Genomic DNA, 18,527 nt, shown 5'->3' on the forward strand with positions numbered 1-18,527 from the left:
GACGACTTTTGATCAAATGCAAAAATGGAGAGCAAAAGAACAAAGCAATGCGGTTGCAAAAACTGTGCAATAAGATAATAAAGGAAAAAATGGAAGTGGGGGAACGAAAGGGGGCAAGAGGAGTAGTGACAGGAATCCCAAGGGGTGAAAATTTAGAAGAATTGAAAAGACAAATAAAAGGGGGTACTGTCAAGATGATGACAAGAATGATGGCATTTAGAAATGGAGAAAAGACGGAGAGCGAATCTGTATTAGTACAGTTTGTCGAGGAAGTTCTACCGCAAAGAATTATGATTGGGTTTTTAAGCTTTTACGTTAGAGCTTACGTCCCACCCCCAGTACGCTGTTTCAAGTGCCAACGCTATGGGCACATAGCCAGTGTGTGCCATGCTAAGTTGAGATGTGGAAGGTGTGGAGGAGAGCATGAATACGGACAATGTGGAGACAATATACTGGTCAAGTGTTGTAACTGTGGCGGGAATCACACAGCAGCGTATGGAGGATGTGTCATTAGGAAACAGGCAACAGAAGTTCAGCAAATCAGAGTAGAAAGAAATATTACATACGCAGAGGCAGTTAAAGTAAGAAATAAAGAAAGTGCAGAACAAGATAGAAGTGAGAATAGATCAGAACAAGACACATGTGACAATAGTACAAGTAATAAAAAACAAGAGGCAGCAAATACAGGACTTTCCATGGACAAGCTAGTTGTGTTCCTGGCATATGTAATAAACTGCACAGAACAGGCAAGAAATAAAACTGAGAAGATTAAAATAATTGTCAAAGCAGCAGCAAAGTTCTTAAATTTAAAAGAACTATCTTGGGAACAGGTACAAGGTGAACTACAGAGAGTAGACGAGACCGAGTCATGTTACCACAATCCAACGCCATGTTAATTGTTCAGTGGAATGCCAGAAGCTTAATAGCAAACGGACAGGAACTAAAGGGTTATATTAATAATATGAAAAATAAACCACATATACTATGTATTCAAGAAACCTGGCTGAAGCCAAAATTGAGCTTTATAATAAAAGGATACATAACAATACGTAAAGATAGGAATGATGGGCAAGGAGGAGGATGTGCCATATTTATTAAAGAAGACATGCAATATACAATATTAAAAGAAAAACAAGAACTAGAAATAGTAGGGGTAGAAGTATGGAATAATAAAGAAAGATACAAAGTGCTAAACTTCTATAATCCGTGCAAGAAATTACAAAATCATCAACTAGAAACAATAGTCGAGCACTGGAGTGGCAATATCATTTGGTGTGGTGACTTTAATGCACATAGCACAATGTGGGGTGAAAGGGATGACTGGAATGGGGAAACATTGGAAGCATTTTTGGAGGAAAAAGAACTGGTGTGTGTGAATGATGGATCGGGAACAAGGTTAGATGTAGTTACGGGTAAAGAAACAGCAATAGATTTAACAATAGTGTCACAAGGGTTAGCAGGAAAGGTAGAGTGGGAAGTAAATAAAGACAGCACTATAGGAAGTGATCACTACCCAATATTCATTCACATAAACATAAATCAAAGGACAGAAAGCACTAAAATAGAAGGAAGATGGAAGTATAATCACGGTGACTGGGGACAATATAGGGAAAGTACCGACATGACATTAAAGGAAGTGGATATAAATCAAGATATTGAACAACTGAATACAGATATTACAAAGTGCATAATGGAAGCAGCCAAAAAGAGTATACCAAGGAGTAGTATAGGGAAAAGAAGGAAGATAGTGCCGTGGTGGACACAAGCGTGCACAGACGCAATAAAAGAACGGAATAGAGCATTTAGAATATTGAGAAGAACACATAATTTCCAAGATATGGTCCAATATAAAAGGCACCAAGCTAAAGTAAGGTACGTTATTAAAAAGACAAGAAAACACTACTGGAGAAAGTTTTGTGAATCATTAAATAGAACTACTCCTTTAGGCCAAGTGTGGGGAATGATCAAGAAAATGTCAGGGATCAGAAATGAACATAAAAATCATGTGATGAAAGATGGGACACGGTGTGTGGTAGAAAATAAAGAAAAAGCAGAACTTTTAGCAAAAACATTTGTTAAAGTGCACAGTAATGATAATTTGAGAAATGTAGAAATACAAAAGAGAGAAGAAACAATTAGTTTTAATATTGGGGAAATGATGGAAGACAACGATAATAGGGTAACCAACACTATAGATATGAAATTGTCTTTGAATGAAATGGTTCGAATATTGAAAAAGGTTAAAAATACAACACCAGGAAAAGACCAGGTGAGTTATCAGATGATCAAGAATTTAAGTAGTATTGGCAAAGAAGTGGTCTTGGAATTATATAATAGGATATATGAAGAAGGAAAATTACCAGCGGAATGGAAAGAAGCTGTAATAATTCCAATATGCAAACCAGGGAAAGATCCAGAAGAGGCAGGTAATTATAGGCCGATAGCATTGACCTCAAATTTGGGCAAAGTAATGGAAAAAATGATTAATGAAAGACTAGTATATTATTTAGAGTCAAAAGAAATAATAAAAAACTACCAAAGTGGATTTCGCAAAGCAAGAAACACAAACGACCCAGCAGTGCAGCTGGAAGAGGAAATTAGAAAGGGACAAATAAATAAAGAAAGTATAATTGCAGTATTTTTTGATATAGAGAAAGCTTATGATATGTTGTGGAAACAGGGGTTGCTGATAAAACTAAATAAAATTGGGATTAGAGGGAAAATGTATAGATGGATAAAAGACTTCTTAACAAGTAGAAAAATATTAGTAAAAATAGAGAATGAATACAGCAGAGTATATGAAGTGGAAAATGGGACCCCGCAAGGAAGTATAATAAGTCCAGTATTATTTTCAATAATGATAAATGAAGTTTTTAGTGAAGTAGAAGGGTTAGTGGATGTGGCACTGTTTGCTGATGATGGTGTGATGTGGAAGAGAGGTAGAAATACTAATCATATAGAAAAGAAGATTCAAAAAGCGGTAAATAATGTTGAAGAATGGGGAACGGCTTGGGGTTTAAGATTCTCTGTTGGAAAGACAAAAGTCATAAATTTTACAAAGAGGAAAGTACAAAACAAGCTCCAAATTAAACTCTATGGAGAAAATATAGAAGAGGTACAAGTATTTAAATATTTGGGTATATGGTTTGATAAAAATATTAACTGGTCAACCCACATCAGCAAAATAGTGGAGAAAAGTAAAAAGGTGTTAAATATAATGAGGGCTTTGAGGGGTAAAGATTGGGGGGCTGATAGGCAGACATTGAAAGCAATATATATGACTTTAATTCGATCTGTTATTGATTATGGATGCATTATTTATCAATCTGCTTCAAAAACATTACTTGGGAAAATAGACAGGATCCAATCACAGGCTTTAAGGTTATGTTGTGGAGCTACAAAATCAACCCCAGTTACAGCATTACAAGTAGAGATGAATGAAAAACCTTTAGATATGAGGAGAGATCAATTGTCAGCAGTTTATTGGGCAAACTTAAAAGGATCCAAGCAAGGACATCCAACCCATCAAGTGTTATTAAACTGCCAAGAAAAAGAGAAGAAAAAAATGAATAGTTTCGGGTGGATAATAGGAGACATATGTAATAAAGCTCAAATTGATAATATTAAAGTTAGCCCTACAGTACCAATCCCTGCAATACCACCGTGGATGTATGAAAACCCAAATGTAAACATGCAATTACTAAAGAATAGAAATTTAAATAGTTACCAGATAGAACAATGGATTGAGAAAACGTTTTTAGACAACATCATGGTGTACACAGATGCATCAAAAACTATAAATAATAAGGTAGGAGCAGCAGCTGTTATCCCACAAGGAAACATAGTATTAAATAAAAGAATTAGTGATAAGTTATCGGTTTTTACGGGAGAATTGGTAGCAATTTATATGGCAATTCATTGGATAGAAGAAAATAAAGCAAGAAAAGCAGTCGTGTGCTCAGACTCCAGTAGTGCATTGATGAGCATAAAAAACATAGCATCAGAAACAAGACAAGATTTAGTTTATGAAATAGTTCAGGCAAATTACAGAATAAATAAAGCGGGAGGTGTGGTAACATTTCTTTGGGTTCCTGCTCATGTAGGAGTTGAGGGGAACGAATTAGCGGATAAGTACGCAAAACAAGCAACTACTAAAACAGAAGTAAACATGGAGATTAAGCACAGTAAAGAGGAAGTGAAGAACATAATTAAGATGGAACACAATAAAAAGTGGCAGGATAATTGGAATAAGGAAACAACAGGTAGAGAATATTACAAAGTCCAGAGGAGAGTAGGTGTAATGAGAAGAGGCAATAGAAATAGGAAGGAAGAAGACATTATTACTAGAATGAGATTAGGACATACATATCTAAATAGTTCATTAAAATTGATAGGGAAACATACTACAGGACTGTGTGATTCTTGCCAACAGCTAGAAAGTGTAGGACATGTTTTAATACATTGTAGGAAATATAATAGAGAAAGGGAAATACTGGAAAGTAAGTTAGCGAAAGAGAATATTAGGTTAGCAGTGGAAGATATATTAGGAATGCACTCAGAACACATAGGTTATAAAGCAATATGCACATATTTAAAAAATACTGGGTTAAATAAAAGAATATAGAGTAGGGATCCACCTCGATCCACACTCCATTACAGTAGGTGGCGGTAATGCACACCACAAGGTTGCTTGCCAACCGCCATAAAAACAAAAGAAGAAGAAGAAGAAGAAGTAGTCTTTCACAAGCGGAAGTGTGAGGCCAGTGATGATTCTGTTATTTATCTTCTAAAAGTCACCATATGACTTTCTGATTGACACACCTTGACAGTTACGTAACGACGACAACAAAAGCAAGTGGCAATATGACAAATGGTAAGTGTTGTTCATTGTTACACGAGCGAACAAATTGAAGTGAGTCGATGGAAGCTAACGCTAAGTTAGCTGTAGACGTGTCGCTTTAAAGCTGAGATGCAAACTGCTAAAGTCATTTAGCATCAAAGAGCACACGTCAAAGCAACTGATTGAACAAACTACTTTCTGCTGGGGCTAAAGTGCGTAGCAGCGGACTAGATTGCAGTGACTATTCAAAATAACATTTATTTTAAACAACACTGTTGTTGTCATATGTGTAGGCCTAAACATAGCAATAACACTCCCATGCAGATATATCATGTTTTATTGGATTGGAGGAACATCTCATAACCCAATCCATCCATCTTCCGCTTATCCGAGGTGGGGCCGCGGGGGCAGCAGCCTAAGCAGGGAAGCCCAGACTTCCCTCTCCCCAGCCACTTCGTCCAGCTCTTCCTGTGGGACCCCGAGGCGTTCCCAGGCTAGCCGGGAGACATAGTCTTCCCAACGTGTCCTGGGTCTTCCCCGCGGCCTCTTCGGACGTGCCCTAAACACCTCCCTCGGGAGGCGTTCGGGTGGCATCCTGACCAGATGCCTGAACCACCTCATCTGGCTCCTCTCGATGTGGAGGAGCAGCGACTTTACTTTATGGCAGAGCTTCTCACCCTATCTCTAAGGGAGAGCCCCGCCACCCGGCGGAGGAAACTAATTTCGTCCGCTTGTACCCGTGATCTTGTCCTTTCAGTCATAACCCAAAGATCATGACCATAGGTGAGGATGGGAACGTAGATCGACCGGTAAATTGAGAGCTTTCCCTTCCGGCTCAGCTCCTTCTTCACCACAACGGATCGATACAGCGTCCGCATTACTGAAGACGCCGCACCGATCCGCCTGTCGATCTCACGATCCACTCTTCCCTCACTCATGAACAAGACTCCGAGGTACTTGAACTCTTCCACATGGGGCAAGATCTCCTCCCCAACTTGGAGATGGCACTCCACCCTTTCCCGGGCGAGAACCATGGATTCGGACTTGGAGGTGCTGATTCTCATCCCAGTCGCTTCACACTCTGCTGCAAACCGATCCAGTGAGAGCTGAAGATCCTGGCCAGCTTCATAACCCAATCCTAACATTGGAAAAGTAATCACTGTACTCTGGTGAGAGACAAAAGTATCCATTTGTGTCATTAAACAATTGTTAAGTTGTTATTAGTGAGGAAGGGTTAACAGAGTTGCTGTGGATTCATTTAGATTATTAATGATTAAATATCCATGGAATCAAGAAAGAAGGAACTATAAATGCATGAAACGTGTTTTTAAACACCTTTAACTAAGATTGCAACAATTAATCAGATTATTCGATTAGAAAGAAAACTTTACTTATGTTTTGTTGCTAAGAATGAATTGTTTGAAGAGGGTAACTCATAAAAATTGGAGTGGCAGGAACTTAAAACAGGCGCACACAGTTTCCACACGGCCGCTGCAAAAGGTGGCACATGACGGTGTAGGAACTGTGATCTGTGCTGCTTTTCTTCAATGTCATTTCGTTTTTATTGATGCACACCTCCTAAACGTGCCATTTCTTAGGAACAAATAATGAAGGTTATAGCAAATGGAAAAAACTTTTAGGCTCTAAAGTAAGTTTTATCCGATTAATCAAACAAGCTAATTGATCAATTACTCGATGACTGAAATAATGGATAGCTGCAGCCTTACTTTTTGAACATCATGTTCATGTTGTTTCTCTAAACAAACATTCATGCAGTGTTACTCCTTTTGTGTTACTGATGTGCAATTTTAGGATGGAAGCGCTTCGGTGAAAAGAAAAATTCCTGCAGAGTGCGCTTTAAGTCCGTCAGGGTTTTGTTGTAATCAAATTGACATTAAGACCACCAACGTCTTTCACGTAGACTTGATTGGTTCTGCAGTCACAACTAGCTAACACTACTACTTTTTACCTGGTCGCTGCTTTGATCAAACTGTTTGAAATGTGTTGCCATGCCACTCATTTTCTTTCCCATCTCATTCAGAGTAGAATTCAGGCTGGTACTTTGAGCAAATTATACCGAATATGTCTTCTAAAATTTGAAAAGTAGTGTATAAAGTACAATATAATTATTTATTCATTTTAAACTTTGAAGTATATTGAGGTAGTGGCGTGAATAACAACATAGTCAAGCTAATACAACAGAAAAAAAACAGAAGACAAAATTATACAGGTCACGAAAATGGTGTTTCAAACCATAAAAAAAGAAATAACAAAATTAATAAAACAATTAAAACATGTAATAAGAACTACTATTAGAATAAAAGGGGGGTGGGGGGGACAGTAAACATGTAAGAAAAAAAGAAAAAAATGTAATTGTAATGAGAAAAGGCTGAAATTTTCAAACTAATTAAAAATAATACACTTAGTCACCTACAGTGTGTATGGAAAGTATTCAGGCCCCTTTACAGTTTTCACTCTTTGCTTTGCTGCAGCCATTTGCTAAAAAAAAATATATATATTTCTCATTAATGTGCACTCAGCACTACACTACCCCATCGAGACAGAAAAAACTGAAATGTACACATTAAAAAAGAAAAACCGCACTATCACAAGGTCATACGTATTGACAGCCTATGATCAATACTTAGTTGATGCACCTTTGGCAGCAATTACATCCTCAAGTCTTTTTGAACACAATGCCACCAGATTGGCACACCTATCTTTGGACAATTTGGACCATTCCTTTTTGCAGCACCTCTCAAGCTCCATCAAGTTGGATGGGAAGGAGAATCCACCAATCAGGCCTGTATGGTATAGTGGTCAGACGGAAGCCATTTCTTAGTAAAAGTTTGCCAAAATGCACCTGAAAGACTTTCAGACCATGAGAAAGTAAATTCTCTGGTCTGATGAGACAGATTGAAGTCTTTGGCGTGAATGTTTGGAGGAAACCAGACACCGCTCATCACCACCAATACCATCCCTACAGTGAAGCATGGTGGTGGCAGCATCATAGTGTGGGGATGCTTTTCAGCAGCAGGATCTGGGAGACTAGTCAGGATAGAGGGAAAGATGAATGCAGCAATGTACAGAGACATCCTGGACGAAAACCAACACTTCTCATCCAACCTGATGGAGCTTGAGAGGTGCTGCAAAGAGGAATGGTTAAAACTGTCCAAAGATAGGTCTGCCAAGCTGGTGGCATTGTGTTTAAAAATACTTGTTTGAGGATGTACTTGCTGCCAAAGGTGCATCAACTAAGTATTGAGCAAACGGTCTGAATACTTATGTGATTTTGGAGTTTTTAATTTTTAATAAATTTACAAAAAATTCTATATTTCTCATTGTTTCTGTCAAGATGGGGTGCTTAGTGGGCTTTAATGAGAAAAAAAACAACACTTTTTTGACTTAAGCAAATATATTGAATACCTTCTGTATTCACTGTATAACACAACATTTTGTTTTTAAATATATATAATATCTTATTTATTGCATGTAAGAATATAAATATATACCAAAATGGTCCCCCATTCTTGACTTTTCAGTATACGTCCCTTGGTAGAAAAAGTTTAGACACCCCTGATTTAAAATTTTTGACACTTTCAACATAAAAGTAAAATATACTTAAAATATAAACAAGTAGTTAGTTAATTAAAACATAAAATAATACTAACTTATGAATGAATACATTTGAAGAATTACAACAACCATAGTAAACACTTAAATGTGTAACTGAACATAATTTTTATATACAGAAATAATTTTTGACTCTTGTTCTTCCTGGGAGTAATTTTTTAATTTTCCTTCATTTAACCTGGTAACAACTCTTTGTGATTAAAATCTCCTTTGCAAGTGGGCAGCAAAAACAGGATTTATTAATAAATAGAACAACAAAAATAGGAGCAGTCACACACTATTGTTAAAAGTACAAATTACTTAAAAATATTAACAAAAAAACACGCAACAGGTAAAAAAAGTTTAAATAAAAACAATTTTAAAAACAAGTACAGTGCCCAATAGAAACAGCTTCTTGATCCTCTAAAATGGCCTGAAATTCCCCCAAAGTGATGAGTTCAGGTAACCTCAGATCCTTTTGTCATTCTTTCCATGACCATGGAGCAGCAGATCTGAAGGCTTTTTTATCCAGACTTGTTGCCTCTAGGAACAAACACGCCAAGGATGCAAACTATAGCGACTGGAGTCATATAAAAGTACACATAAAAGAAGATAAATAGGAGGGAACCAGACCAACAAGTGATTCATGTAGATAAACCATCCATCGAGAAAATCTATGGACAGTTTGCTGTTGCATACCAAGTGCAATGGTGGACAAGGTTGCCACAACAAAGAACAGTAAAAAAGAAATGATCAGGTGTCCTAACCAAGGCTCCAACTAACGATTAATTTGATAATCGATTAATCTGTCGATTATTACTTCGATTAATCGATTAATAATCGGATAAAAGAGACAAACTACATTTCTATCCTTTTCAGTATTTTATTGGGGGGAAAAAAACAGCATACTGGCGCCATGCTCTTTCAACTATCCAAATAAAACAAGGAAAATGTTACAAAAATGCACACTTTTGACACCCCTGCTATAGATATTAAAAAATTAAATATGATAAATGTATCGATAGAAAGCAGAGCCTGACGACGCATGCGCATTTATCACAACTCTCTCGTCTCTCCCCCTCCCTCACGAATGCTGCTGCACGCACAATTTGTTGTGTTTTTAGCCTTCTTAACCCTGAACGTATATTGAAAATACACGCAACCCTAACTCAAAATGCCGGACATTTGAGGCATTTAAGAAACACCGCCCGACAGCTCCGCAAAAGATGACATGTCCGGTGAAAAGAGGTTGTATGGTCAGGACCTAGCCCGGTCGCTGCTAGCATGGGTTTCACGTCCGGTGAAACCGATCGCTGCTAGTCCTCTTTTGCTAACATGCTAGCAGCTAACGGGCTAGGATAGACTGACCATACGTCCTCTTTCACCGGACATGTCATCTTTTGCGGGGCTGTCAGGGCGGAGTTTCATAAATGCCTCAAAAGTCCGGCATTTTGAGTATTGTTTACGCAACGTGCAGTACGCTCCTTAATATGTCCGTGTGGAAACTCGTTCGGTACACTTCCGCACCGAAACGAAACCCCCGTACCGAAACGGTTCGATACAAATACACGTACCGTTACACCCCTAATATTTTGATTATTGTTTCTCAGCTGTTTGTAAATGTTGCAGTTTATAAATAAAAGTAAAAAAAAACTAAACGTAGCCTCTGCGCATAGCATACATCCAACGAATCGATGACTAAATTAATCGCCAACTATTTTTATAATCGATTTTAATTGATTTAATCGATTAGTTGTTGCAGCCCTAGTTCTAACTAATAATTAATAACAATATGCTTAGCCACCTATAATACAACGTTCAGTTTTTAAATATACAGTCATGATCAAAAGTTTACATACACTTGTAAAGAACATAATGTCATGGCTGTCTTGAGTTTCCAATATTTTCTACAACTCTTATTTTTTTGTGATAGAGTGATTGGAACACATACTTGTTGGTCACAAAAAACATTCATGAAGTTTGCTTGTTTTATGAATTTATTATGGGTCTAATGAAAATGTGAGCACATCTCCTGGGTCATACATACATATTTGTTTTTAGGATTTGTATAAATAAAACAATATCAATATGGCTCTGGCATACTTTGACTTTTTAGTTTGGACACCCCTGAACTAAAGTATCAAAAGTATCAATATCTTGATTGAAGAATTGATATTGGAGCATACATATCATGGTGGTTTATGAAGAAGCAGATTGCACAACAAAGGAGCAAGAGATGTGATGCTGGTAAACAACAAACCAGCACGATCGTCGCTGATTACAAAAAGAAGTTCAACTATGGGCTTAGCAATAACTACATCTGAAGGTTGTCTACAGCCACAACTGTTAATGTCAATGTTTTGTTGAGCCAGCACTAATCAGACCTTGGTGGTTATTTGCTAGTGTCGTCCATGGACACGACTGCTCTGATATTCATTGATTAATTGCAACTTTCCTGGTGTTGGTGACAATATTACACCAGGATCTAACATGGACACGACTGCTCTGATGTTCATTGATTAATTTTAACTTTCCTGGTGTTGGTGACAATATTACACCAGGATCTAACATGGACACGACTGCTCTGGTGTTCATTGATTAATTGCAACTTTCCTGGTGTTGGTGACAATATTACACCAGGATCTAACATGGACACGACTGCTCTGATGTTCATTGATTAATTGTAACTTTCCTGGTGTTGGTGACAATATTACACCAGGATCTAACATGGACACGACTGCTCTGGTGTTCATTGATTAATTGTAACTTTCCCGGTGTTGGTGACAATATTACACCAGGATCTAACATGGACACGACTGCTCTGATGTTCATTGATTAATTGTAACTTTCCTGGTGTTGGTGACAATATTACACCAGGATCTAACATGGACACGACTGCTCTGATGTTCATTGATTAATTGCAACTTTCCTGGCGTTGGTGACAATATTACACCAGGATCTAACATGGACACGACTGCTCTGGTGTTCATTGATTAATTGTAACTTTCCCGGTGTTGGTGACAATATTACACCAGGATCTAACATGGACACGACTGCTCTGATGTTCATTGATTAATTGTAACTTTCCTGGTGTTGGTGACAATATTACACCAGGATCTATCATGGACACGACTGCTCTGATGTTCATTGATTAATTGCAACTTTCCTGGCGTTGGTGACAATATTACACCAGGATCTATCATGGACACGACTGCTCTGATGTTCATTGATTAATTGCAACTTTCCTGGCGTTGGTGACAATATTACACCAGGATCTAACATGGACACGACTGCTCTGATGTTCATTGATTAATTGTAACTTTCCTGGTGTTGGTGACAATATTACACCAGGATCTAACATGGACACGACTACTCTGTTCATTGTAACTTTCCTGGTGTTTATGACAATATTACACCAGGATCTAACATGGACACGACTGCTCTGATGTTCATTGATTAATTGGAACTTTCCTTGTGTAGGTGACAATATTACACCAGGATCTAACATGGACACGACTGCTCTGATGCTCTGATGTTGATTGAAGAATTGATATTGGAGCATACATATCATGGTGGTTTATGAAGAAGCAGATTGCACAACAAAGGAGCAAGAGATGTGATGCTGGTAAACAACAAACCAGCACGATCGTCGCTGATTACAAAAAGAAGTTCAACTATGGGCTTAGCAATAACTACATCTGAAGGTTGTCTACAGCCACAACTGTTAATGTCAATGTTTTGTTGAGCCAGCACTAATCAGACCTTGGTGGTTATTTGCTAGTGTCGTCCATGGACACGACTGCTCTGATGTTCATTGATTAATTGCAACTTTCCTGGTGTTGGTGACAATATTACACCAGGATCTAACATGGACACGACTGCTCTGATGTTCATTGATTAATTGCAACTTTCCTGGCGTTGGTGACAATATTACACCAGGATCTAACATGGACACGACTGCTCTGGTGTTCATTGATTAATTGTAACTTTCCCGGTGTTGGTGACAATATTACACCAGGATCTAACATGGACACGACTGCTCTGATGTTCATTGATTAATTGTAACTTTCCTGGTGTTGGTGACAATATTACACCAGGATCTATCATGGACACGACTGCTCTGATGTTCATTGATTAATTGCAACTTTCCTGGCGTTGGTGACAATATTACACCAGGATCTAACATGGACACGACTGCTCTGATGTTCATTGATTAATTGTAACTTTCCTGGTGTTGGTGACAATATTACACCAGGATCTAACATGGACACGTCTACTCTGATGTTCATTGGTTAATTGTAACTTTCCTGGTGTTGGTGACAATATTATACCAGCATCTAACATGGACACGACTACTCTGTTCATTGTAACTTTCCTGGTGTTTATGACAATATTACACCAGGATCTAACATGGACACGACTGCTCTGATGTTCATTGATTAATTGGAACTTTCCTTGTGTAGGTGACAATATTACACCAGGATCTAACATGGACACGACTGCTCTGATGTTCATTGATTAATTGCAACTTTCCTGGTGTAGGTGACAATATTACACCAGGATCTAACATGGACACGACTACTCTGATGTTCATTGATTAATTGTAACTTTCCTGGTGTTGGTGACAATATTACACCAGGATCTAACATGGACACGACTACTCTGTTCATTGTAACTTTCCTGGTGTTGGTGACAATATTACACCAGGATCTAACATGGACACGACTACTCTGATGTTCATTGTAACTTTCCTGGTGTTGGCGACAATATTACACCAGGATCTAACAAACTTGAGGATATGTTAAGAAAGTCTTCTGCTTCTTGTCCCTAGTCTACTCCTTTGATGGCGTCCTGGTGTTTGGGCTGCTCTTGGTCTGCACATGTGCATACTTTAAAAAGGTTCCTCGCCTCAACGGCTGGCTGCTGTCGGAGAAGAAAGGAATCTGGGGAGTTTTCTACAAAGGTAAGCCTGCCTCCATCTCACATGTAAAATGTTCACTAAATATATATAGCACAGATCATCGTATTCATATATTGTAAGGTTATATTCTGCAACTCAATCACACACACTCACACACACACACACACACACACACACACACACACACACACACACACCATTACCCAGCATGCCACAGTAGTGTAGAGAATGCGCAGTAGCCCCGTTTAGGTTGTTGAATGTAGACATGCCGGTGTGGAGTAAACTTGAAGAAGTAAGCCAACACGCCTGGTCTGCATATTTTATGATTAGACAAGACTACATCTTGGCCAACCCCGGAAGCTAGCTCAGCTGTCCTGGCGATGAAATGTGAGTTCAGATATTTTATTTCTTAATTTTTTTTTCACGTTTAAAATGTTTTTTGCACATTTTATTTTGACAGTACCACATACGATATGTTTTAATTGCTGATGCGGGTTTATTGATTTTTATATGCGCCAGAAAAAAACGTTATGTACTCTGTTGGTGGTGATTCAATGCTCAGTAGTGTGTAAATGTGGTCCTGTGTAGTATTTCTCCAGCAACTGTCATGTGGTGACATAAATGATGGTATTTTGAGAGGTCATCATTGAACACAGGACATTACTGAAGGCCTAGGTGGGAAACGCACGGCCCGCCACTGCAGGGGTGCATACTGTATATTTTTGGCCATGACTGTAAGATATTAATATATTCAGTAAAAAGCCTAATTAAAAAGTGTGTATTTAGCCTTTTTTTTTTAAATATCAAGGGTCTCTGCAGTTCCGCAGGTAGGGGCCATAGGTGAGGCATGTAAATAAGACCGACCACAAAACGGTGCATCCTGAAGCGACTGTCAGAAAGCGGTTTGAAGATGGTCTGTGATAGATAGTTAGATAGATAGATAGTAAGTACTTTATTGATTCCTTCAGGAGTGTTCCCTCAGGAAAATTTAAATTCCGGCAGCAGTGTACAGAATTGAGATCGAATTTAAAAAGTAAAAAATAAATAATGGGGGTATAAATGGAAATAAAATTGATATTACAATAAGAATAAAAATAAAAAGCAACAATAAGAATATAAATATAACAGTAAAAATAAGAATATAACAAGAGAAAATAGGCAGTAGTGACCATGTTACGAAAAATAATTGCACAGTTTTTTTGTTGCAGTTTATTTCAGTATTGAAAACATCATCTATGTAACATTTTGAGCAAATAACCACCATTACATGTTATGTAGACCACAAGGAAGTCTTTTCCATTTAGAAAAAAAATCATATTATGAGCCCTTTAATACGCCTCATAATCCAGTGCGCCTTTTGTATGAATAAAGACCTGAATAGACCCGCTCATCAGCAGTGCGCTTTATAATCCGGTGTGCCTTTTGTATGAATAAAGACCTGAATAGACCCGCTCATCAGCAGTGTGCTTTATAATCCGGTGCGCCCCATGGTCCAAAAAATACGGTATTTTATTACAGATTATCTGATGTTTTATTTGGATTTATTTTACTAAACATGTAACAATATCTGATCAAAAGGCCTATAAAAGGGTAAATATAAAAAAAGATATATGATATTTTTGTTTAAGGATTTAAGTTTATTGAGAAATTTGTGAAAATGTATATTTATACAAATATAATTAAAATCAAATATATTATGTAAAACAATTATATTTCTAGTTATTTCACTAATTTAAACATGTAACAATACCTTATTATTATCTGTACTGTAAAGTTCAAATTTGAATGACAATAAAAAGGAAGTCTAAGTCTAATGTCCGATCAAAAGGCATTTAAAAGGGTAAATTAAGAAAAAAATGCACATGCTATTTTTATATAAAAATATTTTGATGCCCATCAAAAATGTAAAGGACTTTTATGTCCTGTTTGGAAAATCGAATGTTATATATTTTATTTGTAGTTAATTCACTAACATTGTCTGATCAAAAAGCGATCAAAAGGGTAAACTCAGAAAGAAAAAAGTAAAAAAAAAATCCTAAATTTTTATGCTCATTAAAAACTTAAGAGTTGTTGTCTGTCCTGTTTGGATTTAAGATCATTGATATTATGAAGTTTTAATGTAATTGGAGTAGGGATGATACTTGAAACCGATTTTCCCGGTTGTTCGATAAGAAAAGAACCGAGTCCTCGGACTCTAATCCCTTTTTGAGAACCGGTACCCGTTATCGAGACCACTATAGTAAAGAAAAAGAGTTGGTTCTTTATTCGAATCTCTGAGAACAAATCCCGTCCCGACCAGAAATGCTCCGTGTGACATCACAAAATGACGTCACGTAGCTCAGTCATTAGGCGCAGATAGCGAAAGCAGGAAAAAATGGACTGGAAAAAGCGCTCCAAGGTGTAATAAAGTTCAAAACAAAAGGTATAATCCAATGAATAACTTTACTGAGAGAATTGAGCAGGGTACAAACACATGACGAACACTTTTACGACCAACCGGAAACATAGCAACCAGGCTAGCAACGCACCTCCTTTACGGCAGCTGTCGCAACGTTCTTAAAGCAACCGCAGCACATACATATACATACAACATATATGACATGATCTCCCTTTTTTAACTTTTGTTTTGCTTTCCTTGTAAACAAAACAAAATCACACTGTATATGTGTTGTCTGTCTAATTATAAATAATGCAGACGAGGTGTGTTGGCTGAGTTCTTGACGTTTACTTTCACAGCATGCTCATAACCTCATTCTTAGCTGCCGGGTGGCACATGCAACAACACTTTTCGGGGCTACCGCGCATGCTCGTCACTCCCGTTGCATGCTGGGTAGTGTAGTTGTTACTGTATATATTAGTTTTTCTGAAAAATCCCACTTAATATACTTTGGGTAACAACAGTCAATATTTATTTATTTTATTTTATTTTTTTAGGGGGGAACAGTCAATATGTATTTATTTATTAGATTAAATTTTTTTCTTATTTAATAAAAGTGAGCTTTTGTTAAACCAAATATTGTGTGTTTTTTTCCATATACAACAACCTATCTGGACTCGATAAGAGAATTGATAAGGAATCGGTTCGATAAGAGGATTCGATAATAGGCTCGAACTCGATCATTTCTTATCAAACATCATCCCTAAATTGGAGTCGGTTGTGTCCATAAAACCCATACTACCAATAATTAAATTTGAATATAATACATCTTTTTTTGTAGTTATTTTACTAGTTTAAACATGTAACATTATCTGATCAAAAAGCCTTCAAAAGAGTGAATATTTTTAAAAAAAGATAAATAGTATTTTTGTTTAGAAGTAAAGTTGTATGTAGGAATTTTGCCAAAAAAAGAGATTAAAAGCATGAAATGAGATATGAGTAGTATATCCATATCAGTTTTATGGTACATCATGTTTCTCTTCTTCTTTGTAGCGGCAGTCATCGGGACACGGCTCCATATTGCTGTAGCACTTTCCTGTCTGCTCATGGCCTTCTACTTGATCTTCCTCAAATGATCCATCACATCAGATCTATGCCATTGATTGGACTCAGTGGGGGAGGGGTCATGAGGACTCTTTGTCTCATGGACTCGCTTAAAGACGAGCCACTTCTGCCCCCTCCTGGTGACACTCTGCACTAATGATGTCATCTTGAATCCTGCCCCCAGTTTTATGACCCAGGAAAGAGGTGATGTCATTCTGTTTCATCTTCATTCACATACCTATTTATATGGCACTAAAATGTTGTCATTTAGATGGCACATTCTTTTTTCCTCAAAAGAAGAATAATCAGTACTGTTTATTTCTTCTAAAAGTCCTAATATATGATGTTGCATTGGAAGTAGCTTGCACAGGACTTGTGGAAGTAAGTGGGTAAAGTGACACTGGGATTACAGAGTGCAAGTGTGGAGCACATTACGGCCCATTCAAGACGTAGGATGGGTGCGATGCAATTTCAAGTAAAATGCTAGCAAGACATGTTTTATTTCAAGTCATTTTCAAAGTGCCTAGATCATGTATTTGACACTTACACACATCAGTAGCATTATTTCCCAACAATCAGAAATGTTTGCAACGGGCCAATAAAAAAACACGATTTAAACACAATTATTTGCAAAGGATTATCACTGTCCCATAACAAGTGTGATGTTTTTCTCAACTCATTGGCGCTGATAATGGAGACATTGACCGTATAAGGTAAAGGTGTCTGATATCTGGTGGTCTGATACGTGTCCATTTGTCCTGGGGACAACATGAGTAAGTTTGAAGTTTGCACAGCATTTACTAATATGAACCAATCCAAACAACCTTCCCGAGTCATGGCGAAGAAAAAAAAATCAACAAGCACAAAATGTCAACAACCATGGTCACACATTTTTTATTACGTATTTATTTTTGGTCCTGTCCAACCACTCAGGCAAATCATATAGTTGATGTAGATCAGTGGTCCCCAACCTTTTTGTAACTGCGGACCGGCCAACGCTTGAAAATTTGTCCCACGGACCGGGGGGGGGATATTTCCTTTTTTTTCTTTTTTTTTTTTGTCATAAAAAAATACAATCATATGTGCTTACGGACTGTATCCCTGCAGACGGTATTGATCTATTTTGGTTGGTGCACTAATTGTAAGTTTGTATTGTGTTTTTTATGTTGATTTAATTAAATAAAAAAATATATATATATTTGTATTTTTTTAATTTTATTTCTTGTGCGGCCCGGTACCAATCAATCCACGGACCGGTACCAGGCCGTGGCCCGGTGGTTGGGGACCACTGATGTAGATGATCTATATCTGCTGTACACATTTTCTTTAGAAAAGACAAGTGTTGGATTGTTGCCTTAGACTTTATTAAATGCATTTATATTAATGTTTGGCACAGCCGAACCAGAGCAGGAGTGCATAGAAAGAGAAAAAAAGGAAGACCGATATTGTGGGGATAAGACAACAACAATAAAATAGGATATGTACAAATATGATATCAGAATCAGAAACACACATAATCCCATTTAAGAGCAGACAAACATTACAGGGAGACAGAACAGGATCGCTCACAGGTCTTCCAATTTCCGGTCCCCCTTACAAAAAAGGTGAGAAACAGGTAAACGCTGGGGGGGTGAGGAAAAAAAAAATCCGTCTAAGCCAGACAAGAGGCCAAG

The 18,527-nt window shown here is 37.5% G+C and overlaps 1 protein-coding gene across 1 annotated transcript; it reads left to right on the forward strand.

Moving 5' to 3' along the window:
• Positions 1–4,725: 4,725 nt before the first annotated feature.
• On the forward strand, positions 4,726–17,477 carry tmem167b (transmembrane protein 167B). The gene is made up of 3 exons (XM_061985652.2): positions 4,726–4,873; positions 13,284–13,415; positions 16,804–17,477. The coding sequence occupies exons 1-3, from the start codon at positions 4,864–4,866 to the stop codon at positions 16,884–16,886; spliced, it is 225 nt and encodes a 74-aa protein (XP_061841636.1). The 5' UTR covers positions 4,726–4,863; the 3' UTR covers positions 16,887–17,477.
• Positions 17,478–18,527: the final 1,050 nt, after the last annotated feature.

This window comes from Nerophis lumbriciformis, linkage group LG23, assembly GCF_033978685.3.
Source record: "Nerophis lumbriciformis linkage group LG23, RoL_Nlum_v2.1, whole genome shotgun sequence".
Lineage (NCBI taxonomy): Eukaryota > Metazoa > Chordata > Actinopteri > Syngnathiformes > Syngnathidae > Nerophis > Nerophis lumbriciformis.

Coding starts and splice junctions, on each gene's coding strand:
- tmem167b (XM_061985652.2), top strand. Junction 13,416..16,803: donor CTGGGGAGTTTTCTACAAAG/GTAAGCCTGCCT, acceptor TCTTCTTTGTAG/CGGCAGTCATCGGGACACGG.